Source organism: Silurus aristotelis (assembly GCF_946808225.1).
Source record: "Silurus aristotelis genome assembly, chromosome: 28".
Lineage (NCBI taxonomy): Eukaryota > Metazoa > Chordata > Actinopteri > Siluriformes > Siluridae > Silurus > Silurus aristotelis.
The window spans coordinates 14,080,305-14,105,655 of NC_139601.1; the positions used below are offsets into that span (position 1 = coordinate 14,080,305).

Here is a 25,351-nt window from a genome sequence, read left to right on the forward strand (position 1 = left end):
AGGATTTGAGCAATAAGGATATGAAACGAGACCTATACATTGTTGCTCAGGTCATCAGGACCGGTAAGTGAATTTTTCCTTTATAAAGCAGAGCTAAAATCCCTTTTTTTAAAAAAAAAAAAAAAAAAAAAAAACACACACACTCGTGGACTTCCTTCGCTCTGAGCCGAATGTGCTCCATTTCTCTCTCTGTCTCTCTCTTGCTCTTTTTTCTTTCTCTTTCTCTGTCTTCCTCTTTTGCACTTCACTTTACCTGCTATGGAATTCACATCACAAGTGCTGTTATGTAACCGCAGCATTGTGCATTTCGGCTCAGTAATGTGCAAAAAAGAACAGTACAATCGGTAGAATGCAGCCCATTTGCACAGTATTTGTATTGCTTTTTATTACCTTGTCAGAAGATTCCATCTATGTTACTTCGTGTGATAAGCTATTACACTTGAATCAGTAATAAACGAAAAGGATTTATGCTGCTCTTTATGCTCTGGATGGTGGATGATAGTCCTTCCCTCATCAGGATGCTGTGAGGATAATGTGCTATAAGAAGTCATCCTAATATATCCAGTATGCAATTCTAATGCGGGTTTTAGCTCTCTGCTTTTCTTTGTTTTGATCTGCTTTAGATTAATGAATAGTACTTATTACATATTAATATGTGACATAAATATTTTAGTACCTTGCAATATGTTGAAAATACGTTGTTGTTTTGTTTCCTAATTTATTATTATGATTACTGCAATAATTCCAACCATCATCATTATCATTATTTCTTTATTATCATCATTTATTTATCAGTTTAATACTGTGTATTTATTTTTTTTCTAATTTTTGTGACATTCTTTTTCATTTTTTTGGTCTTTTCTGTCTTCCATTCAAATTTGTTATCATACTTGAATATATTCATAGTAGTATTTATTTTTAAAAAGGTTTTTTTAATTTTATTTATAAACAATATATAGAGAATACATGAAATTAATTCTATTGACTCCAAATTATAAACTTGGACTGACCCGTTGTAATTTCTCCTACACATTGTTGTCAAGGTTTTAATTATTGATTTTAATTATACATATTTGGCAAAACAGTCATTTAATTTTAAGCAAACTAAAATAAATCAAATCAAATAAAAAAAAAATAAAGAAAACAAGACGAGCCATTCAGTCATTTTAGTCATATTATAGAAAGAGGAGTTAGTGTGTGTTAGTGTTGGTGATTGCTAACACACTGCAGTGGCTGAGCTGTAATACTGGAAGGTTTAGTGTAGGAGGCGTTCTTTCACGGTTTAGTTGTTATTTTGTCACTTTTATCTCTTTGTGAGCTTTGTCTTTTATATAGATTTGTAGGTGGTGTGGGTGGATCAGTAAATGTAAAATGTAAAATATATAGGTGATTGGCATTTATCACTATACAGATGTGACTGGGAAGAAATTTTAAGTTATGAAAAGTTGAAAAACCACAATAAACTATTTGTTTTGATGTATGGAAATGTTTACACGCAACCTTATTAGATGATGTTTGATTGGTCGATGATTGATAAGCGAAGCTCCGGGGGTGGATTATTAAATAGATTTATTATTATTATTATTATTATTATAATTATTATTATTATTATTATTATTATTATTATTATTATTATTATATTTAATTATTTATTTATTTATTCATTCATTATTACTAATTATTATTATTTATTTTATTTAATTTTTTATCTTATTGTATTTTATTTGTATTTATTTTTAATTTTTTTTCTTAATGAAACACTGAATAAACTTTGGAAACTTTTTGTTTAATTTTGTTTGTTGAAATTTTTACATAAAAAATGTAAAAAAAAAAAAAAAAAAAAAAAAAAAAAAAAAAGAATACTACGTTTTAATAGTACGCCATTTATTAATTAAAACATATAGTGATATTGACAGGAAGTAGTTAACATTATAATTGTGATTAATTTAAAAGGATGTGCCATTTGTTAATAGATCATTATAATTTATCGGAAAAGTATTGTATTTGTGCTTTTTTTTTTTTTGTGGATTTGGAGCTTTACGGCTACAGCTCTATTTTGAATATTTAATTCTGCTGAAGTATGGACTTCTTTTTTTTTAGTTTGCAAGGTAGCTTTTATTGATTTCAGACAGTGTGTCAGATATGCAGTCCATTGCTTCTGATTTATGTTCCTGTTGCTGAACATTACTCCCTCACTCCATACTCTACAGTGACTCTGCTGTAATAGTTTCATCCATTTCCGTATGTGGATGTTGACGTGGTAATGTAGTGCTCTCTGTGCACAGGGCGAATGCTGCTGAACGACTCGAAGAAGGGCCCTCCACACGTGCACTATCGACGCCCGTACGGATGCGCCGTGCTCGCTATGAGCGATGTGCTACACACCATATCAGAGCTCAAGGAGGAAAAAGACTTTGTGCTCAAAGTTTACACGTGAGTGTCTGGAATATGCATACATGTGTTTTTAAAATGATTAAATATAAAAATTTTAAGATTTATTAGTGATAGATGATGTTCTTAGAAATGGTTTCCAAATAGAGATTTCTGTCTCCATATGGTGATTTTAGGAAAAGAAATTACAGGGAAAACGAATTTAAGGTTTTCTCACGTCAATTATCACCTCATTAAGAATTATGCTTAGTCGTATATTTTTTTTAAAGCTTACTTTTTGATATTCAGCATGACGGTTTATGCGGCATGAGTTGCTTTATAAGCCTTATTAAAATACACAAAATTAAAAACAAATTTCTCTCGCGCACACACACACACACACACACACACACACACACACACACACATGGGGTAACAGGGGGTAAGAATATCAGCAATCAGCTACCAAAGATGATTTAAATTTACATTTGTGGCAGAAGCCCTTGTCCAGAGCGACGTACAAAGTGAGTCTCTAGCAATTAATAAGTCTACACTGGTACACTAAATAACAAACTCAAGATAAATCAGACTATAAATCTTGATTTTTACAAAGCAAAGTGTTAGTTTAATGTTTCAGGAAGAGGTAGGTCTTCAACTGTCGCCTGAAGACAGCCAGGGACTCTGCTACTCGGACATCGAGGGGAAGTTTATTTCACCACCTCGGTGCCAGAACAGAAAAGAGCCTTGTCGTGTACTTACCTCTCATTCTGTGAGAAGGTGGTACCAGTCGAGCAGTGCAGGAGGATCTCAGACAGCGTGGTGCAGTGGCAGCGAGGTGTGATGAGTTCTCTGAGGTAATATGGTGCTGATCCATTTTTGGTCTTGTAGGCAAGCATCAGTGTTTTGAATCTGATACGTTCAGCTACTGGAAGCCAGTGGAGGGAGCACACAGTGGGGTGGTGTGGGAGATCCTGAGCAGATTGAACACAAGCCATGCAGCTGTGTTTTAGATCATTTGCAACCTTTAATCGTTCAGAGGAAGACCTGCCAGCAGAGAGTTGCAGTAGTTCAGTCTCGAAATAACTAAAGACCGAACAAGCACCTAAGCAGCCTGTGTGGACAGAAATGGTCGAATCCTTCCACTGTCGTAGAGAAGAAATCGACAAGAACGAGCCACATTAGCAACACGTGAGGAGAAGGACAGTTGATTGTCCATGGTTACCCAAAGGTTGCGAGCAGTGGCTGAAGCAGAGAGCAGAGAGTTATGAGGAGTTACACGGAGATCTTGACCTGGAGATGATTTATGATTTATGATGAATTATGATGAATTATGATGGCCACTGTTTATAATAGTGGTCCTGTTGATGTTTCTTGTCCTAATTTCTTTTAAAATGAAAAAAGATTTTAAACCACTGATAATAAAGTCCTTAACGTTCAACTGCTCAGTATCACATGATGGCTGTGATACCGGCGAATGATACTTCCATTAATTACTTTCCGAGTGTTTCTGTGAAGCATTGCACCTCAAACATAATGTTTTAAAAAAAATTCCTACGTAAAAGACGTTTCACGGTCAGCTCCCTCCATCATGGGCTTTCATTCCATTTGTTTGCACCGATGCTGATACGATACTCAGTTGTTTTCTGGGTCACAAGCAGAACTGGTTAAGAGGGGAAAAAATGGGGAGAAACTATTCAACACACAGAAAACCTTTTGACAGACTAGCAATCACTTCGACAGGTAATCATGTGGTATCAAAGCCCTGAGCTCATGTTTCTGCAAGTGTGAAAGAAAAAAATATGACTTTTTCCTTCTGAAACCAGAGAACATTTGGTAGAATATAGATTTAAACCACAAAAAACAACATACATGGGGGAAAAAAATGTTTAACATGCTCCACTGCTTGAAAATATACATTAAACATTTATTGGGATTTATTAATATTCTGCTAGACCCCAGATGCTGCTTGACCACAGAAGTGAAGTCATTTCATGGTGCATAAAATTGGAAAAACCCAAATCCCAACGAATGTGTAAAACTCTGGCGGTCGCATCTCGTTAGCCTCTTTTCTAGAGTGGGTTAAGACATTTCCAGCCGCCATCCTGAACGTCACATCTGATCATTTTCAGAAATGACACCCTTGAACTTTCCAATCAGTGATGCTCCCTTCAACCCTTCCATCCCCTTCATATGCATTATCATTGCTGTAGTGTCACGATTAGGGCTGGAGACCCAACGTGTCAAGCTCATTAGTCTGTTTTGGAAGCCTGCACTTGCGAGCCTGAGGCTGTAGCCGCAAAAATGATCCCGTCTCTCTTAGCTGCAGAAATGAGCAAGAGAGTGTTCGAGACGTGGTAAAGTAATACAAATGGATTTTTGTGCATAAGGTTAATATTTATCAGTGAATGCATACCACTATAAATATATATATAAAAAAATCAGACACTGTATTCTCTGGCACAGTGCATGAAATTTGAGCATTCTTTGATTGCATCATTGCACTCTGGACTATATGTGTGAGCATGAAAGAGAGAACGGAGAGGGAGGGTGAAGGAGCCTGTAAGAGATATATGAAAGTATGAGTTCTGCAGGGACACCTAGTGGTGTAAGGGAATACAGGGATCAGTCAAGTATTTTTAAACCACCTTTACTTTTTACATTGTGTTGCATAAAGCTGTAAGTCTGCTTTCAATGGGCAGTGTTTGACATGCAGTTTGACCATCTGGTTAAAACAAGTATATAGGGATTAAGATGCAAATATATGTGTGCTTTTTTTAACATCCCATTCCACATTTAGTCCCTAATTGCTGTTATAATAAGCTCCACTCCTCAGGGAAGACGTTCCACTAGATTTTCAAGTGTGGTTGTGGAGATTTATGCTCATTTATTTAGTAAAATCAGGTACTGGGGTATTGTGTGGAGGCTTGAGGTGCAGGCAGCAATCCAACTCGTCCCAAAGGTGTGAAATAGGGGTCTCCTAGTTCATGTAAAGGGAAAGTTTAATGCTACTGGACCCCAAGACATCCTATACAATTGTGTGCCTCCAAATTTTGTGGTAACAGTTTGGTGAGTATGTCAAGAATATGTCCCTCATCATTAAATATGCATTTAATTGCATATTTGGATGGATTGGTAGCATTTGAGGTTGGTGGGAGCTCAGTGGTTGAGGCGTAAGAATCGGAAGGTCACAAGTTCAAATCCCAGCACCACCAATCTGCCATCTCAGGATAAGGGCATCTGCCAAATGCCAAATCCTTCTGGTTGTATGATACGCTGAATACATTTTAGAAATGAATGAGAAAAATGTGCACAGGTTAGAACTTTTGCATCATATAAAAAAAGTAAAAAATTATTCAAAAACAAACAAAGAAAAAAATATTTTTGGGAGTCTGCTACATTTCTTTTCCTATTTTTACTTTTTTTATTGTTGAAATTAATAATAATAATAATAATAATAATAATAATAATAATAATAATAATAATAATAGCGCCTTTCCTGAGCTTAAAAATGCTTTACAGTGACAGTCAATTATATGGACATGTTCAAGGACATTTGCCCAGACCAGAACAAAAGCAATGCAATTGCATGTAACAGTTACAAGAAATCAAATCCATAACAACGAACACATAAAATCATATAGACGGCTTAGAAATTCTTAGTACCGTAATACACACATGTAAAAACAATAAACAGTACCTGGAACAAATACGCATTGTGATTGGTAATAGTATTGTCAATTTACAGTATTGCTCTCAAGTGATTTGGAAGAAATTAGTGGCTTATATTTATAGCTGCTCTTTATTTGAGCTGACTTCATGCATGACAATTGCATGCAGGTTCCTAGTTGTAATTTTTGCTTTTGACATTATGTGGATGATTTTGTATGCATTTGCAGGAACTGTTCAAATAAGGACCTCTCTTGCATCCTCAGGTGTTAAACTTACAACTTTTAGGTCACTACCAAGAACTTTTGATTCTATACCAAGACATATTTTCTTCACCTGGCAACCATTGACCTAAATGTTGTTTCCACAAAATGTAGCATTGATATTTAAAAGATTGCAAGCTTGCCTGTGCCTGTGCCACTGCCATGTCTGTGTAAGTGTGCAAAGGCACACTGACCCAGTTTCTGTAAATGACAGGCCCTTTCCACCTCTGATGCTTGTCTAGTGGTTGACAATGACAATGACAACTTGCCAGATGGACTCAGTTTGAGTTCCTGCAAAGCCCTTGACCTGGCACTATCACCACTATCACAGGCTATTCAGTGTGAAAATCCCTTGGCAACCGTGCTGCCACGCTTGGTGCGACACTTCATTAGCTGTCGGCACTCCCATTCTCACATTCGTATAAGTTGGATGGTAAAAGTTTGCTGTATAAACAGTGCTTATGAAAGCTGACAGCAGGTCTATGTGTGCTCAGATAATCACGTTTTACAACCGTGGTGAGCAGAAAAACAGGAGGCAGATGGGTTAGCAGATGATGATATTGGTAGATGAATCTGAAAAATTTGTCATGTTTACGTTAAGCACATTGAAAAGATTTTCTGTTGATATCACAGCATGTCAGAAAGCTGTGGTCAGTGTGTAGGGTCAGCTAGGATGTGGTGCCTCTAAAGCAAAGAGTGTTAAGGGCCCTACTCAAGGGCCCAACAGTGCCATCTTGGCAGTACTAGTGCTTGAACCTCCTTCTGATCAGTAAGCTAAACTGCCTTAATTGATCTACCATTGCTCTACAATGGGCACAGTCTCAGCCAAAGTAAAGAGTTAAAGATTGGAAGAATATCACATCTGATGAATCTTTTTGTGAATTCAAATTTCTGTTGAACCATGCAGATGGTAGTTTGAGATCTTGGCGTCAACAGCATTAATCCATTGATCCAATTTAGCTAGTGTGAATGGTTCTGACTGGTGATGATCATTTACATTGCTGCTTTGTGATTTTGTAATATATTCAGACAAATAAAGTTCTCTGAGAAAAAAATTCAGCAGGGTTCGGCTTTTAGACCGCACAAGTTTGACCGAACCAGATCTGAGGGCTCAGGTAGAGATTTCTCAGAATTTTCTGAATTTCAATAAAGACAAAGAGCTTCACAACTCAGTTTCTTTTTTCAAAAGTGCATTGTGGTTTGCCTCCTAGTGCCAAAAGTTAATGATAGCTTTATTATCTTGGCTTGCACCCCAGCCTCTCTACACAAGAACTGAACTTGCTTCTGCTAAGTGCTTGCATTGCACAAGTTACATAATAGTCAGAATGTCAGTGGGCTTAATTGATAGTGCTCTTCGCTTTCCATCTGAATACATTTGAATAAAATATAATGTATGAAACTATTATTGTTATGTGGCACAGCTTTTGAAGTTTAGAAACATGTAAGGCTGCCTTTCCATTTTTACACAATAACACAATAACACGTCTTTTAACTTCTTTAAAGAAGTAGATGCCGACCCAGAAAACATCCCAAACCATCTAGAGATGTACCAGCGCCATTTGGATTCCACCTCATGTAGAGTGTTTAAAGGCTCTGGCATGGAAAAGCTGGTGATGGATCTGTAATGATCGTAAATGTTGAGCTATTTTATGTTAGTCAGTAGCTCCTGGTCCCACAATGTCAAATGACAGTATAAGACTGTAGAAAGGACATTACTTATAATCTTATATTTCCGGTTCATTTTAGTTTTCATTCTTCTGTGTTTTGTATTGTTTTAAAGACTATAATCACACTCTTGATATCACCCAAATGCCGTGGCTGCTCATCAGGGATAAAAGCTGCTTTGAGACAATGTCCATTGTGAAAAGCGCTATAGAAATAAACTTGACTTGACTTGACTTGATTTAACAGTACAGATCTTCCCATAAAGGTGCAGTAGGGGAATTGTAAGGCCCTCTGTTGACTGGAAGTTGAATTATGCATTCAATTGAAACACTGACGAGCCTTTTTCTCTCTCCAAATGCAATGCAAATGTATAATGTAACTGAGTAAAAGATATGCTCAAGTCATTTAGCTAGATAATCAGGGGGTGAAGCTATTTTCCAATCCTGAAAATTTTACGCTGAAATGCATAAAAAAAAATGAAAGATACACATACAATATGGTGATATTACGAATCATATTTTACTAGGATGATTTGAATGTGTCCTTATTTGTATAAATGTCAGCTTTCAAACAACATCTTTAATGTTTGTTTTTGCCAATAGTGCAAAGAGGCTTAATTGCTTTTATTCCTTTAATTGCCAGAATAGCGTTTTTCTCGATATCACTCTGGTTTTGGCACTTGAGAAAAATGAAATAATTGAATCAGTGTATCTATTCTACAAATGGAACATGTCCAAAGTCACCCAGTCTTGGCTACCAGCCTTAGACTATTGGTCATTATTTTCCCAACTCTTAATAATAAGAGACAGCTTACTTGCAATGTTCGCTCCTCATTCGGCCCTATTTGAAGGATCGAGAGCTTACATCTCTAGGTTAAATGGTGTCTCTATTAGAATGCTGAAACTCAATCTCACCTCTTTCTACACATAATTGATTGCTTCTTTTCTTTCTCTTCTTTTGTGTTACTCCAGGTGCAACAATGAGAATGAGTGGTACCAGATTCATGAAAACATCATCCGCAAGTCCAGCACCAAATACACTGCACCTAGCACCAATTATGGTATGTTATGCATGTTCTGTGGAGGGTCTTTAGAACCTTTTTCTCAGCTTAGTCTCTTTAGGTTTAATCCCTCAAGCTTGCTCACACCCAGGTTGGGAGACTGTTTAGCCCAGTAAAGATCTATGTTAGATTCTTAGATTCAAAACTGATAAGTTGAATATTGTGGAATCTGATATCCTCACGTTAGAGCTCTGACACTTTAAGGCAACTGGAAAAGAAAAAAATTGTAAGTTGTTGATGAATCCTGATTTTCCTCTTATAAATGAACCTTTCTCTACAGACAGGCACCTAAACCATTAACCAAAATGCCTAGCGTGTATACGACTAGAGGTTTCAAAAGTGTTTCAGAAATCTAGAAAATGCCACTGACCGTATTTCAGCAGTATGTCATCATCCCCAACTACATCCTCTCAAAAGAAGGCAAAACGGTTCAAAGCTGGAAATGCTACTTTGATGACCTAGTATTTCTTCTCCTTGGGTACTGAATTAACAGAGTAAAGTCTTCTGAATCAAAAGAGACAAATATATTTTATAACCTTTACCTTTGGTGCTGTCACATTACAGAAATTTAGCTTAAAAACTGTAATGTTTAAATCACGTGACATATGTGGTACTGTATACTTGGTAGACTTGTTTTTGGCATACAATTGGTTTACTTACTATGACAGAATGTGCACTACTGAAGACACATACATCATTGCTTTTTGGTTCTGTTTTTGTACTGATTTTTTAATCGTTCTGACAAATTTTAAATACTAGGAAAAACTAGGAAAATATAACAATGTATGTTTTTTTCATGGGAAATTTCATTATCACGTGGATAGCAGGATGTAAAATGAGAAGGCACGGTACAAAACCGTATTTAATAAGACCACGATTTATCCAAAATTAATGTTCAGGTACCACCTGTTATCAATCTAACAAATAGCTCCCGAAAACTCATACACTTATACATGAGCTGAAATTGCACAGTGAAACAGTGGGGGGGAAACACATGGATGTTAAAAAAAGTTCAAAATGTAGACAAAGTGCAAGTTCAAGGGCTAACAGACAAATGCTTTAATACTGTAACTGACATTCCTTTGTTTAAATGAGCAAGCTTTTGTCAGATGTGAATGATTTAAAAGGGCATTAATCCCATTGATATGCCATTAGATTCCGTAATGAAAAGACTGCTGCATACAGAATAAGCTATTACATAATAGTATATCATTACACTGTTTCACTTTTATGCAATCAAATTCAGATTTGATAACATTTATAATATTGCACAACACATGGCCTCACATTTGACTTTAGAAAACTTTGGTATACAGATGAGTTTTTAATCAACTCAATGACTGCAGGTTGCCTAGGTGTTGTGACTGCAAAACAAGCCCTATTTATCACCCCTCCACCACCGTGCTTGACAGTTGTTATGCGGTGTTTGTGCTAATATGCTGTGGTTGGTTTTCTCCAAACATGGTGATATGCATTATGGCCAAACATTAATATTTTAATAATCCAGTCTCATTTTCACATTTGGTGTGTCTGACAATTGAACAACTTATGCAAATACAAATGTATACAAATATGTGTATTGCAAATGATTAGAACACTAAAAAAATCTGATTTTGACCACATAATACTGTATAACATACGGTAGCCTGGTGTAGCCAAGGTCCTCAATTTGATCCTGAGTTTAGATCCTGAGGGTAGCTATCTGTTGGGAGTTCAAGCATATTATCCCCATTATATTTTCCCCTTTTGGATCGCTGCTTTCTTCCTACAATCCAAAAATATTCAATGCAGCTACTTCAAGTTTTCACAATGGACATTGTCTCAAAGCAGCTTTTCAGAATTTCAGGTGAAATATGTATATTTATCCCTGATGAGCAGCTTGGGTGACTGTGGCAAGGAAAAACTCCCTTAGATGATACTAGAAAGAAACCTCAAACCAGACTCAAAAGGGAACCTCATTTGGGTGATATCAAGAGTGTGATTATAACTCTTTGAAACAATACAAAACACCAAAGATTGAAAACTACCATGAGTACCGGAGTGTGAGATTGTGAGTAACATCCTTTCTACCGTCTTATAACCTTATAACACTCAAAGAGGTCCATTGTTCAAACTCTACATGAAGTGGAATCCAAATGGCGCTGGTACGTCTCTAGATGGTTCGGGATGTTTGCCGGGCGGCATCTACTTCTTTAAAGGTCTAGAATCTACATGAAGTGGGACGTGACTGGAGCTGGTGCATCCTCAGAATGCCTTGAAATTGAGCTAAATTCCCTTGCCTTCTTAGTATCCCAATGTTCTCAGTTATCAGTATTCCTGGAATAGCTCCCAGATGCCTACTTACTAAAAATGAATGCAAACATTGGAAAGAGATTTAAATTTGTCTAAAATCCTTATTTTCCATGTAGTATTTAATAAATGAACTAACTACCCAATTATATACAGCAGTGCATGTATAACTCTATATAAATGCTAAATTACCTAGTTAATAGAATGTGTTAATTAGTTAATAGAATGTGGACAGTTCATGTGTAGTTAGTATGTAGTATTATCAGATTCAGGAAATCACATTTTAATCTATCAGATTAAGGAAAAAAAAACATTTTATGTGTCACTGTTAAGGCCTGTAGGTCAAATACAGCCTGTTACTAAGATATATTTAATAAAAAATAATATAGAAACTACCCACAGGGTGAACACCTTATATAAAGTGGGCCCATATACTTGCGGATGCACCCCACTTGCTTTTTTCCTCAGACTAGTCTGCAGAGAAGAAAAAGCACTGAGAATTTATGAAGGCTCTTTTAAGCAGCTGAAATGTCAGAACTGCTATGCTTTTATGTGTGATTACTGCTCTTGTTTCTTTTCCTGCTCGAGCCTCTCATCTCAGTGTGATCTTTTGATCAAAGGTTTCAGACATACCACAGCACCATAGCAAGTGTGTTTAACCTTTTTCCCTCCATTTCTCTCCTTCTCTGCACCTGAGCAGGTCTGATCATCTCCCTGCAGTTGCTCAGGGGAGAGACAGAACAGATCCGAAGGGAGAATCCTATGATCTTTAACCGCGGCGTCGCGATCACACGCAAACTCGGCTTCCCTGATGTCATCATGCCAGGTGAGACTTCTAAATGGTGTTTCTTATACTGTAGTTGTGTGCAGTGAGAATTTGCATCTAAGAGGTCTGTGGTCTATGTAACTGGGTTATATGCATTCACTCTATCATCCAAAGATCTTTAGTGGTCGATGGCATACTCTGCCCCCTGTTACTCACAGCGACACTAAACAGTCATGGGCATTTTTGAGCTCATGAAGTGCAGAAGTTTGCAAAAGTTACACCACCCCATTGAGCAGCAGTTTCAAGAGATAAAGTTGGCTTGCTTCACATGTCTTAGAGCGAGCACACAATAGCCTCCACCCCTAGACTAGTAGCTGTTGAACAAGAGTGTAGACCCAATTGATGGGTGGGAATTGGCCAAGATTAAATTATGTAGAAAATTACACACAAAAAAGTGTGCCATTCTTTTCCAGACAAAAAAAAAACGTTGTTGCTTCTAAATTACATATCTACACATAGACATGAATGTAATTGGCTGTCTTCCAGCTGGAATACAATATGTAAATTGCTGGAGATTTCTGAGAACTTTGTGAGTGTAGTGCAATTAAAGACTACAATGCAATGGAAGTAGTGTTCTGGGATTTCACTGAGAGTATTGTATTCTTGCGACACTTTCATTTGCGATAAATCTAATGTTAAAATAGTAGTAAACTATCAAAAGTAAATACAGTTGCTTGGAGTCAAAAAGATTGTATTTCAAAGGTGTAAGATTTAGCTAAAGTCTTCTATACTGTGTTTCCCTTAAATGCCTTGAGGTTCCTGTTATGTGTTCTTCACCTGATTGGGCAATGTTGGCGTTTTTTTTTTTGGGTGGAGAGGGTCTATAAATGCTGAGGCAGCCAAAATATTGTGTTTTTCCTTTGAACAGTTGTTGTACTACAAGCTTTCACAATGTCAGGAGAACACCTCCAAATATGTTTACAATTCACATTCTGGCTTTAAACTCGCTGACCTTACTTTTAAGCACATTTTGAACAACTGTTGTCAGGTTATGCAGATTACAAATATGCAAATGAAACAGCCCAGGAAATAATACAAGCTTATCTCTGTCATTATAACATAAACCACAGCATATAATAGAAAAAAAAGTGAACTGTGTTTAACGGAAAGGGGAAGAGAGAATGATTATTCTGGGATGTGCACTCTATTCTAGACCTAGTGGTTAAATGGTTAGATGGACCACATTAAAAAGTGCAATCCCTGTGACTCAGCAGCAAGCCCAGGGGGATGGCACCTATGCTATTATTAAGTCTAACTTTATTTATACCGGTGTGCAGTTCAGGATCTCTGACTCACACCATTTGGAGTTGCAGCACACACACACACATCGTACTTCCTTGCCACAAATCCTCAGACTGAAAAAAATCCATTTGACAGGAACCCCTATGTGCTGATTGGACCTAGGCACTCTTTTCCCCCAATGCAGGGTCTGTTCCCTTCAAATGGATGTGGATTGATGGGATATGAGTTTCTCTCAATCTATATTCTAGTCAGCACCCTCAATTATGCATGGCCATCCTCTCAAAATTCTCTATTTGAGCCAGATAAAGAACTGGCTTTATATTTGTCATCGTTAGCATCTGAAAGACGCCATTTATAATCGCGGCTAAGGTTGTGTGCAAATGCTGCATTTTGAAATGTCAATAAGTCAGGAAAGCCTGGAGAGTCCTTACCACCAAGTGGTATTTATGTGTGCATTTCTAATAAGGCCTTGGAATGAATTGCACTATAATGCCTGGAAGAAAACTATGTATTATGGGATTTGGGAGATTTGTGTTTTGTGAGATGGAATGCAGTGGAAATATACCTTATAGTGACAAATATATGTGACAAGTAACCATCAAATTCATATGCTGCTTTTCTCCGAAACTGTTGCCACAAGGTTTGAAACGCACAATAGTATTGAATGTCGAAAAGTGCTTTATCAATTAAAGGTCTCTTTTTTTGGAATTCAAGCCTGTCCCATCATGGCATTACCCTTGGTGACTCCATTATTTGGTGGTTTGGAGATTGAAGTGGAAGTGCTTGTGTGGCCACCACAGAGATCTCACAGATCTCACTAATACTCCAGTAAATAAATCAAGCAAATCCTCACAATTTACTATAGTTTTTAGTAGAAAGCCCTCCCAAAAGAGTTTTTATAGAAACATAGCTAGACTAAATCTGTAATGCATTGGTCAACTAGCAAATATAGCATATGCGATTAGCCAGTTGTTTACATACTTTTGGAAATGTAATGTTTCATATGGTCCCAAATTATGATTCAGTTTTGACACAGTATTATAAATAATTTGCCAGGATTATGACTGGATCACTATGGAGAATTATCAGCATGAGGAATAATCCAAAAAATCAATATTTTCAGCATAGCATACATTCACTAATACTGTAGAATATGTGGCAGTAGATAGACAGTGCATATGGGTGACACATTAAATCTAAAAACGACATAAACTTTTTTCGTGCTCTATTGGGCTTCCAGAACACTTTGAAATCACCACGGCATAGACTCCACATTTACACTTACATATGTGACATATAGCAGACGCCCTTGTCCAGAGCGACGTACAAAAGTGCTTTGAGTCTCAACATGTTTATGGAGCTCTACTAGAACAAGGTAAATCACTCTTCTTCAGTAGGTGTTCTCTCAGTTTTGATGATGGTGCTTTACTGAGGTAAAGATTTCTGGTGACTCTGAATGCCATAGAATTGATTGCTATCATTTTCTTCTTCATATAATAATTCAGTGTTATTTTACTGCCTGTGGCCTGGGGGTTGGGCTCATCCTCCTCACCCATCAAGGTTGAAATTGTATTATCAAATGTAATCAGTGAAAAGAACTTTGCCAGGAAAAATGCACCCCATGCAGCATACCACAGCCAACACCCAGGCATCTCGAGCAACTGACTGAAGAATTGGAGTCAGCAGGATTTTCTATTTATATATTGTTGAAAATATTCCTAATTGTATTGTGTTAATATAAAGGTATTGCTGTTTACATTTTTTTGTTATATATTTGCAACTGAGACTTCTCATCTAAAACAGCTAGATATTTTGGTTCACAGTCCAAAATATATTTTCACTACTGTTCAAAGCTGATGTAACATACACTATATAGAAACATGTATTCAGGCACATTCTTTTCCAAAGTTTTACCGCAAAATTGAAAGCACACAAATGGATAGGCTGTGTTTTGTATGTGGTAGCATTACATTTCCCCTTCACTTGAACTATGAGACCTAAACCTGTTTCAACCTGACAAAGTGAACAAAGCAAGCTCCATGGACGTACGGTTTACATGGGTTGGAGTGGAAGCTCTTGAGAGATGTGCTATAGGGCTTTGACCTCAACCCTACTGAACACCTTTGGAATGGATTGGAATGTTGACTGCACCCAGTATAATATCTAGTAAATGATCTTCCCAGAGGAAAGCAGGCTTTTATAACAACAAATGGGGACTAAATGTGGAACAGGAAGTTCATGAAGCACATGAATCTAAAGGTCAGGTGTCAACAAAAGAGTGTCACCCATAGTGTAGCTAGCTATTGTTCGAAGAGACAGTTTGCTAGTTTATTTCAAAGTCTTTTGTTCTGAGTTCATTATATATTAAGGATAGATTCATAAATATATAATAATAGAATAAAACAAATTATAGACTTAAACAAATTTCATTTACCAGAGCTATAGAATTCTTGCGGCATAATAAATGACTTATAATGCTAGACACTATCTGTAGTCTCATATCCCAAAGAAACAAAACTTTAAACCCCTATGAAACACCAAAACATTTTAACTAATGTTTTGTTGTGTGAAAGCACAATGATTTACTGATTTTTATTTCAAGTTTTGAAATCATATTTGTGTGTTTTTCTCCTTTCACACTGGCAATTCTGCTCTCATGGTGACCTTTAAGAAATGAAGATAGAGGATTGTAAGTGTGACACAAAAGCCTGAGTTTGTTTCCGCTGCTTGCTTAATCTTAATTCATTAACACTAGAAAAGATTTTATACTGTATCTAATGTTTATGCTGTGTATTATTATTAACTCTTTTCATATCTAACCCCGATTCTGTCTGTTGTTAGAGCTTGAATCAGTAGACTTTACTGAGCTGGGAGCAGTTGATCAATTCAAACCTGCCTGAAGTTTTTTTTTTTATGTCTTTTGAATAAATTATACTGATTTAATTCAAAACAGGACCAACATAAAAGCACACTGGAAGAATTTCAAAGGTGTTATATAATGAAATCTACAAGAAAATGTAACTCTTGAAGTTGATTACTTTTTTTAGTAGCAGGGCATTTTTTAAAGAATTAAAATTAATATTGATATTAATACTGTTTTACCAAAATAAATTCATCTTATGCATGTATAGTTACTTTTACTTATGAAACAGCAGTGAACCTACAATAACTAATGTTCTAGCAGCAAAGCTGGAGCAAAACTATCAATAGAAACCAATCATATTACGCTAGTTATATTATGTTAAGACAATTAGAACTATTTTTATATATTTTAAAATTTTTCAAAAAGATTTATGCATCATAACAAACTTAGATTTTGCACAATTTATTAATTTGTTCACACTTGTCTTTTGTTTTGATGGATTTGCAGTCTCATACATTTTCTTTTTACTATCAGGTGGACTATTATACATTTACATGAACTTCAGCTTTAATTTTAATAAAACTTTAATGTAATAATTATTATATTTTTAAAGTAAATATTTTAGCTTTGATGATTTTACCCATTTTTTTTTTTTTTTACAAAAAGAAATTTGTGATTCAACATTAATTCGGTCTAGACTGGTCTAGAGCCTTTTCCATGTGCTCCTCCTGTGCATTTGTAAGCAGCACAATTGGAATGATCATTTATATGATATAAACCAAGATTTTGTCAGGTCCAGACACCTGCAGACATTGAATGTAGAATGTGTTCGGTAGTAACACACAATGATTACTGCTTTGCACGGCCATTTCATACAGCAAGTGTTTTGGTTGTTGGACTTGATGTACAATTGTGACTGACGTGTTTACTGCAGACAAAACAACAGGTGGTGCATTACAATATGTGGAAAAAGCATCGAAATGTCTTGGTTCATAAATTCCTACACATTACTTTTGCAGGTATGGATGGTTCTTTTTTTGAAAGATGTAGGCTCAAATTTATACCGACATCCCACATGATATTCAGTTAATATTCAGATTTTAGTATAGTTTAATTAGAGATAAAGCTGAACATTAATGAGTCCAGAATGAACAGATTTTATGCTCTGATACAGATAGAAATACAGACACAAATAAGAGGTTTTTATTTACAAAAATTCTGTTGAGACTAGTGGATTACAAAAGGATCTCTGGATCTCTGGATTTAAAACAAAAATAAAGCAAGCATGAGGTTTTTAACTTTCATGAGAGCTGTTTAGTCAGATATAAAGGGCTCGGAAATTGATGACATTTGTTAGAAAATATAGTAAACTTGAACAAACAACAAAGTTCTGTGAGGTTGCTGAGTTTAAGAAATAGCATATGGTCAGAGCCAGAATTCACACAAAACACTGCTATTTTATGAAGTGCTATCCAAAAGGTCTGAGACCAGCGTGCTACAGCGTGCTACTTTGGCCAAATGACAACCTTAAAACCTGCCAGTACAACTCGCAATTGACGGTCTGGCCCTGGGGACAAATTCTCGATGCCACAAATGTCGAAAAAGACAACGAGCATGCACTTGGTCGAGCTGTGGACCTACCTCTACTTATTTGGGCATGGAGATGATAGTTTCTTTCTCTGTAAAGACTGATGCTTCATCTCCGGGTCGAACCCATGCACCCATTCAGTAATGATCCTCGACATGAAGGACGAGTCGTCTGAAGAGGTTTTTGCCAGACTTTGCCACAATGTTAATTCTGCTCCTGGGTCAGCAGCCTGGAGACAAACTTGGCAGCAACACATGGCATGTTCGAATCACATATGAGGATTGCCTGAACTGTTCCGTATGACACACTGACAATGGCGGAAATTTTGTGGATTGTTCTTTGACGATCGTCATGCACAAGTTGGCGAATGGTTTTGACATTTACATGGGTTGAGCTCATTGAAGGTCTTCCTGATCTCCCGTTATCTTTTATTGATGTTACGCTCTTGAAGTGTCAAATCAAATGACTTAACTTGCCTAGTTTTTGTCAAACATCTACGTGGCAGATTTTCACCAATTTCACGCAGAATTACACATTTGCTCTTGGTGTCTATGATAAAATCGCAGACGTGGCAATGCACATGTTCAGAAAAGAACCGGTTGCACATCTCCTAATGTACACAGGACGGTGTTTTTGGGCACACTGACTCATGAAGTTCGGTGCTTCCTGCGACTGTGTGTGCTGCCATCTGTTGGCATATAGAGAGACAGATTATTCAACAGATTTAACAGTTTAAGGACATATAATTAATTTTAATTAATTGAGACTGGAGAATGAATCTTTATTTTAATTTTATTTGGCCATTCAATCTATACTCATGTATAATACATATAAACTCTCGAAGTCTATATAATATTATATATATATATATATATATATATATATATATATATATATATATATATATATATATATATATATATATATATATATATATATATATATATATAATACTATATAATATATAATCATGTCAATATTATCATTCAGTGAAGAAAGGCATAGAAAAACAAGCAGTGCTCTGGGGCAATGTTAGTAGGTATTATTTCAGACAAAGTAAATGTAAAAGCAAGTATCCAGATGTTCTAAGCTTCCATTACTACAACAAATTATTTGTTTTGTATTAACATTATGTTGTCTAAAAGACTTGCACTAGAATAACTGTGCCTTTGTTTTTTTCATGTTGTTGTTTTTGTTGCTGAAGGCTAAATCTAATTCTGAGTTCACTCGGTAGCACAATACTGGGACAACACAAAACAAAATGCAAATTGCTCAGGGCATTCTGACAGCTAGGAAAACACAGCGGTGCAGCGACCGTGGGCCGTTGGGTCAACTTTTTGGAAGAGATTAGCATGAGGTTAGCATGGCTCTCCCACACACAGAGAAGGGAAGAAGCGGAGGAGTAGCGCTGTGCTCTGTGGGAATAACTGGGCTGAGTAGTTGAAAGCAGTTTGTATGCACTACGGTAGACTGGCGTCAGTAATATTACATAATAGCTAGCCCTGACATTTTGTTTTATGCTAATGAAATATTTGGTGGAATTGCGTGGGTGAGCCCTGTGACTGAGGAACAAAACACTGGGTTTCTGTCAAGACTAGAATTGTGAACTACTGACCATAATGAAATATGACATTATGTAGCGATGATTGGGCACATTTTATTAAATTGTGATTTCATTATGTTTTAGGTAAACATTAGAACAGTTAATCGATTGCTGTTCCTTTGTACAGCCGGCTTGTGTGATCATTTGATGATTTGATGCATTGAACATGGTCTGATTGATCATGTGAGTAAGAGATTAGAAATTTTATTTAGTACATCATAAGAGGGTCTTGATCATATAAGATGACATGGAGAACACAAATTTGTTTTGCTGAATTTTATTATATGGTCATATAATGAAGGCAGTTGCGTAGTACCTGGCAACAGGTCAAGCAGTACTGGTTTAGAAAAAAAAAAAAACGTAAAAACTAAAAAGTAGCAAACAGAGTAATAAGACTTGGAAACAACACATGCGCTGCACAAACTGAGTGCATACGTTGCATTTTCTTTTTCTCTGGATTGATGTATGAATGAACGAGAATCTCTTTTATTGTGTGTGTGATTAAGCACAGGTGTGCATATCTCATACAGTATAACAACATTTATAACAAAAAATCATTTGAAAAGCCCTCTGAAGTCATCCAAATTTGGACTTATCTTAAAAATGTTATGTTTTTTTCAAAATGATACATACTAAAAATACTTGAACTGGAAAATAATGACACCAGTCAGTTTATTACCAGAATTGCCTTGTCTTCATACTGCAGCTTGCCTCAGAGTTTAGCTACGTCAGCAGCCACTATTAATCTTTGTCTCTTTATAACACGCCATGTTCTAAAGTAAGCACATGTTGCCAGTGTTGATCAATCTGCTTTGCCATTTGGGATTGACTATCTGTTGTTTAATTCTGGAAGTGTTTATGCTGTGAATCATGCGTGGTAAAGGGTTTTACATTAATGTTGTGATAAAGCAAAATTCATTGGTTATATGCTCACTTGAGCCCATATTTTTGATAATGTTTTAGGTGATATCCGTAATGATTTGTACCTCACGTTGGAAAGAGGCGACTTTGAGAGAGGAGGGAAAAGCGTACAGAAGAATATCGAGGTCACAGTGTATGTGCTGTATGCCGACGGAGAGATTCTTAAGGTAGGTTTTAAATATTACATTAAAGTTCTATTAAAATTTTTTGGCAAAACAGCCTATTTTATAAAACAGCGTATACTAACTGTAATTGTGGTGTTTATATTTTAAGAAATCTATCATCATTTGTACTCTTTTTTTTCTACTTTAGGACTGCATTAGCCTGGGTTCAGGAGAGCCGAATATCAGTGAACTTCGTTCACTCGTTCTCTACCACAACAACAGCCCTCGCTGGAATGAAGTGATCAAGCTGCCCATTCCCATCGATCGCTTTAGAGGCTCCCATCTACGCTTTGAGTTCAGGCACTGCTCAAGTAAGTTTCGCCAATGATTTAGCAAAATTCAACATATTCAACTGGGAAGTGATTGAGGTTCTATATTAGTGCCTGAATGATTCTGAGCCACTGTAGAGGATTTATACTGTATAGAATACATACAACCTCAATTCAACCCGTTAAAATATCAATAAAAACAGAAAGCAATGATCTCATAAATCCATATTTTATTCAACATAGAACATAGAAAATATATCAAATGTTTAAACTGAGGAAATGTACCATTTAAGAAAAATTTTGAATTTGATGGCTGCAACACTTGTGTGGGACAGATACACAAAACACAAAATAGCGCCGACTAGTAAATCTATTGTATAATTTAATATACAGTACAATGTGCAAAAGAGAACTTGACTGTATTTGTAAACATAAACACAATGTCATGCAAAAGCAGCAAGAGCAGCATTCGAGAGGTACAAAATATAATAATGTGTAAACAGTATAATATGATTATAATATGATATGGGTGGTGCTAAAGTATTGAGTGTGTGTTTGAGTTCAGTTAAGTGAATGCGCATGTGAGTTGGATACAGTTAAAGACTGTGTTTTAAGGAGTATTGTATTGTACTGTATTGTGAAATTAGCATAACTGAGATGTGGTCTGAGTAGCTGAGGTGGGAATGGGGCGATGCACGGTATGCGCCGTGTTTGTGTAAACAAAATCCAGCGTGTTGTCCCCTCTCGTTGCAAAGTTCACATGCTGATGAATTTGGGAGCACTGATTTAAGATTTGCATGGTTGAATTCTCAGGCGATAATTAAGTCCACCCGGGTGAGCATTCTGCACGTCGCTAACAGCCCCATAGAGTTCACGCAGTGCCTCCTTAGCATTAGCGCTCGGAGGAATGTACAATGAAAGCAGTGGTGGATTTCCGTGTTAAATAAAATGGCCTGCATCTTACAATGACAAACTCCACTAACGATAATCAGTAGCTGAAGACAAGCACAGAGTTCTTGCACCATTTCTTGTTGATATGAACACACACACACCACCACAGCGAGTCTTACTGCACAGAGCTGCATTTCTGTTGCCACAAAACAGGGCTAGCCTGTCTAGCTGAATGGCAGCATCCGGAACTTAACATAAAATTGCAAAACAGTTGAATATGTTATCATTCACAGTACATATTATTATTACAAATATTCAAAGAAGCTACAGAAACGAAAGGGACAAGAGCGAAAATCACTATTGGATTCCTTTGATCTTCTGGCCCTCAGGCGATACTGTACTCAAAATAGTCATGATTCTGTAATCATTGCATGGGCTTATTAACACCTCCAGAAACCATTGTCTGTGAAGACAGTTTGCTATGTCATCCACAAATATTAAATCTCTATCATGCTAAGAAAAAGGCATGCGGGAACATGATCCAAAACGTCTCCATCCTCTCTGGACCAAAGCTCATTTAAAATGTATTGATGCAAAGTGAAAAACTGTGTTGTGGTCAGATGAATATATAATTTATTTTTGCAAACCATTGACACAACGTCCTCTGGGCTAAAGAGGAGAGGGACTATCTGGCTTGTTATCAGCCTTCAAAAAGCCACATCCCTGATGGTATGGGAGTGCATTAGTGCCTGTGGAATGGGCAGCTTAAGAGGCTCCATCAATGCTGAACAGTATATACAGGTTTTAGAGCAGAATATGCTTACATCCAGAAGACATCTTTTTGAGGGAAGGCCTTGCGTTTTTGTTAGCAAGGCAATGTCCAGGTACTTTAGATCTTTCACCATTTAAAAACCTTTGGTGCACAATGTCCCAACTTTTTTGTAACCTGTTGCCGCCATCAAAATGAAAACTTACTATTTATTTAAAATTGTATATGTTCTCGGTTTTGTTTATATTTATATTAATTATTTATTGCAATTACATTTAGTAATTTCTGTGATGACAATATGAGCAAAGAATAAAAAGATCTTCCTATTTCTGCAGCAAAAGACAAAGGCGAGAAGAAGCTCTTTGGCTTTGCTTTCACACCTTTAATGAGGGAAGACGGTACGACGCTGTCTGATGAGTGTCACGAACTCTATGTGTACAAGGTCAGAACATTTTTTTTTTTGCTAATTATATCTGAATTAATTTATATTTATCTTTAAAAATGTGCTTTTTATATACACAGAGTGTGCTTCATTATTTCTCTGGTTATCATGGAGATTTAGTTATTAATCATGAGGTCTTTTTTAGCAACTGAGTATTCAATATATAATTTAACAGCAGAATATTCAAATTTATTCTTAGACATGAGTGGTATTAAAAGCAGCTAAGCAGTAGAGCACATAAAATCAATTCAAAGCACATTACACAGGGAACTGATAAAACCTCAGACAAAAGGAATCCAGAAAGAATTATTCCTTTTACAGTAAATATGAGATAATAAAAGTTGTTCAAGTCTTATAGATGGATTAATTGGTTCATGAAATAATGTACAAACATGTCGTTTATATCTTAGTAATAGAGCTTACTTGATAGACTAGTTTATGTTGACGTACTCTAAAGTATTTTGACACAAAATATGAAGCCATTTTCATCAACCCTATCAAATACAAATTATCAGCGGATGCCAAATTTTTACAGAGTCAATAGCTACAGACCTCAAAACCTCATGTGGCCTATAGATCAGCTCAAGAACAATGCGTAGAGAGCTTCACGGAATGGGTTTCCATGGTCGAGCAGCTGCATCCAAGCTTTACATCACCAAGTGCAATGCAAAGTAGCGGATGCAGTGGTGTAAAGCACACCACCATCGAACTCTAGAGCAGTGGAGACGTGTTCTCTGGAGTGACGAATCACGTTTCACTGTCTGCCAAGCCGATGGAAGAGTCCGGGTTTGGCGGTTGCCAGGAGAACGTGACTTGTCTGAATGCTTTGTGCCGAGTGTAAAGTTTGGTGGAGGGGGTTAATGATGTGGGGTTGTTTTTCAGGAGTTGGGCTCGGCTCCTTAGTTACAGTGAAAGAACTCTTAATGCTTTAGCATACCAAAACATTTTGGACAGTTTCATACTCTCAACTTTGTGGAAACAGTTTGGGGACAGCCGGTTCCTGTTCCTACATGACTGTGGAACAGTGCACAAAGCAAGATCCATAAAGACATGGATGAGTAAGTTTGGTGTGAAAGAACTTGAATGGCCTGCACATTAACCCAATAGAACACCTTTGGGATGATTTAGAGTGGAGACTGTGATCCAGGTCTTCTCATCCAACATCAGACCTCAGACCTGCAGACCAAAAACACAAAACACACAATGGAAACATCAAAGGCTGTAACACCAGTATCAGTTTACACAGAATAATTGAATATGTGTTTTTACAGATGTATCATACTGTATATGTTTATACATAAATATCTTTATAAACATATATTTTTAATATAAAGATAAATATATCTTTTTTAAAGATTGTCTATTTTTTATGTTATTGTGATAGGAATATTTCTGCCTTTATAATTACATCCACTATGGCTGCATAGACATTTATCTTCTATGGAGTGCCTCTTTATTGAGGGGCTGCCAAATCTTTTCATAAAAAAATTCTGGTAAAATTGGTAAATTTTTCTTTTCTCATTTAAAAAAAAAAACAAATGAATAGATGTTTTTATGCTTCCAAATTCATATTCGCAGTGTGACGAGAACACAACCTTCAGCAACCATGCTCTGTATCTGGGCCTACCATGCAGTAAGGACGACTTTAACGGCTGCCCCAACATTCCCTCCAGCCTCATCTTCCAGCGAAGCACCAAGGAAACCCTGTGGATCTCCACTCAGCTCTCCTCCACCAAGCTCACACAGAACGGTATGTTCCAACAACTTTCTGAATAGCACACACTTTGGTTTGTTATGGATTGATAGACGACTTTATTTTTAGTTTTGTCACACAGTAATACTTTGATGTTCTTTTTTTTGTTGAAGTGGACCTGCTGGCTCTGCTGAAGTGGAAAGCTCAACCTGATCGCGTGATGGACATTCTGGGTCGACTGAGGCACGTTAGTGGAGAGGAAATAGTGAAAGTAAGCACTTTAAATCCAAGCTGGAAAATATTAATAAGTGTAATGGTGTGAAATATTCATTCAAACCACGCTGCAATTTCTTCAGTTTCTTCAGGACATCCTGGATACACTGTTCTCCATTTTAGATGACAACACAGATAAATATGGACCTCTGGTGTTTCAGTCGCTGGTAGGAAGCATTTATTTTCCACATTATGCCCATTTTGTAAGATGAAAACCGTTTGAGCACAAAGTGAGCTTCACATCTGTATTCAGTCTGTGTTTGTGTGTATTCCAGGCCCTTGTATCACTGATCTCTTTCTCTAATACCCATGCTGCTGCTGCTGGTGTGTGTTTGTGAGCGTGTGTGATGAATAGTAGGTCTCAGCTGGCAGGGAGCCAGCTGTTATTAGATCACAGCTGCCTGCATTGCCATCCCGTAGGGAGTCTTTAGCTTTTCAGGGCTCAACACAAAGAGTCAAGGAGTTTTGGCTATTACCGCCCTAATCACATCTGT

General features: G+C 36.7%; 1 protein-coding gene across 14 annotated transcripts in view; it reads left to right on the forward strand.

Annotated features, from left to right (window-relative positions):
* Positions 1-25,351, forward strand: part of dock3 (dedicator of cytokinesis 3) — a 232,888-nt gene that overhangs the window by 154,759 nt on the left and 52,778 nt on the right. For all 14 annotated transcript variants that reach the window (XR_014532300.1, XM_083534341.1, XM_083534349.1 and 11 more), the window contains 10 exons: positions 3-63; positions 2,286-2,433; positions 8,936-9,024; positions 12,014-12,139; positions 20,399-20,523; positions 20,669-20,831; positions 22,785-22,891; positions 24,470-24,641; positions 24,758-24,855; positions 24,941-25,024. Coding sequence is in view for 13 of the 14 variants with exons in the window: in XM_083534341.1 (XP_083390467.1) it covers positions 3-63; positions 2,286-2,433; positions 8,936-9,024; positions 12,014-12,139; positions 20,399-20,523; positions 20,669-20,831; positions 22,785-22,891; positions 24,470-24,641; positions 24,758-24,855; positions 24,941-25,024 (1,173 nt within the window). In the remaining variant the exon portion in view is untranslated. The remainder of the gene's footprint in view (positions 1-2; positions 64-2,285; positions 2,434-8,935; positions 9,025-12,013; positions 12,140-20,398; positions 20,524-20,668; positions 20,832-22,784; positions 22,892-24,469; positions 24,642-24,757; positions 24,856-24,940; positions 25,025-25,351) is intronic.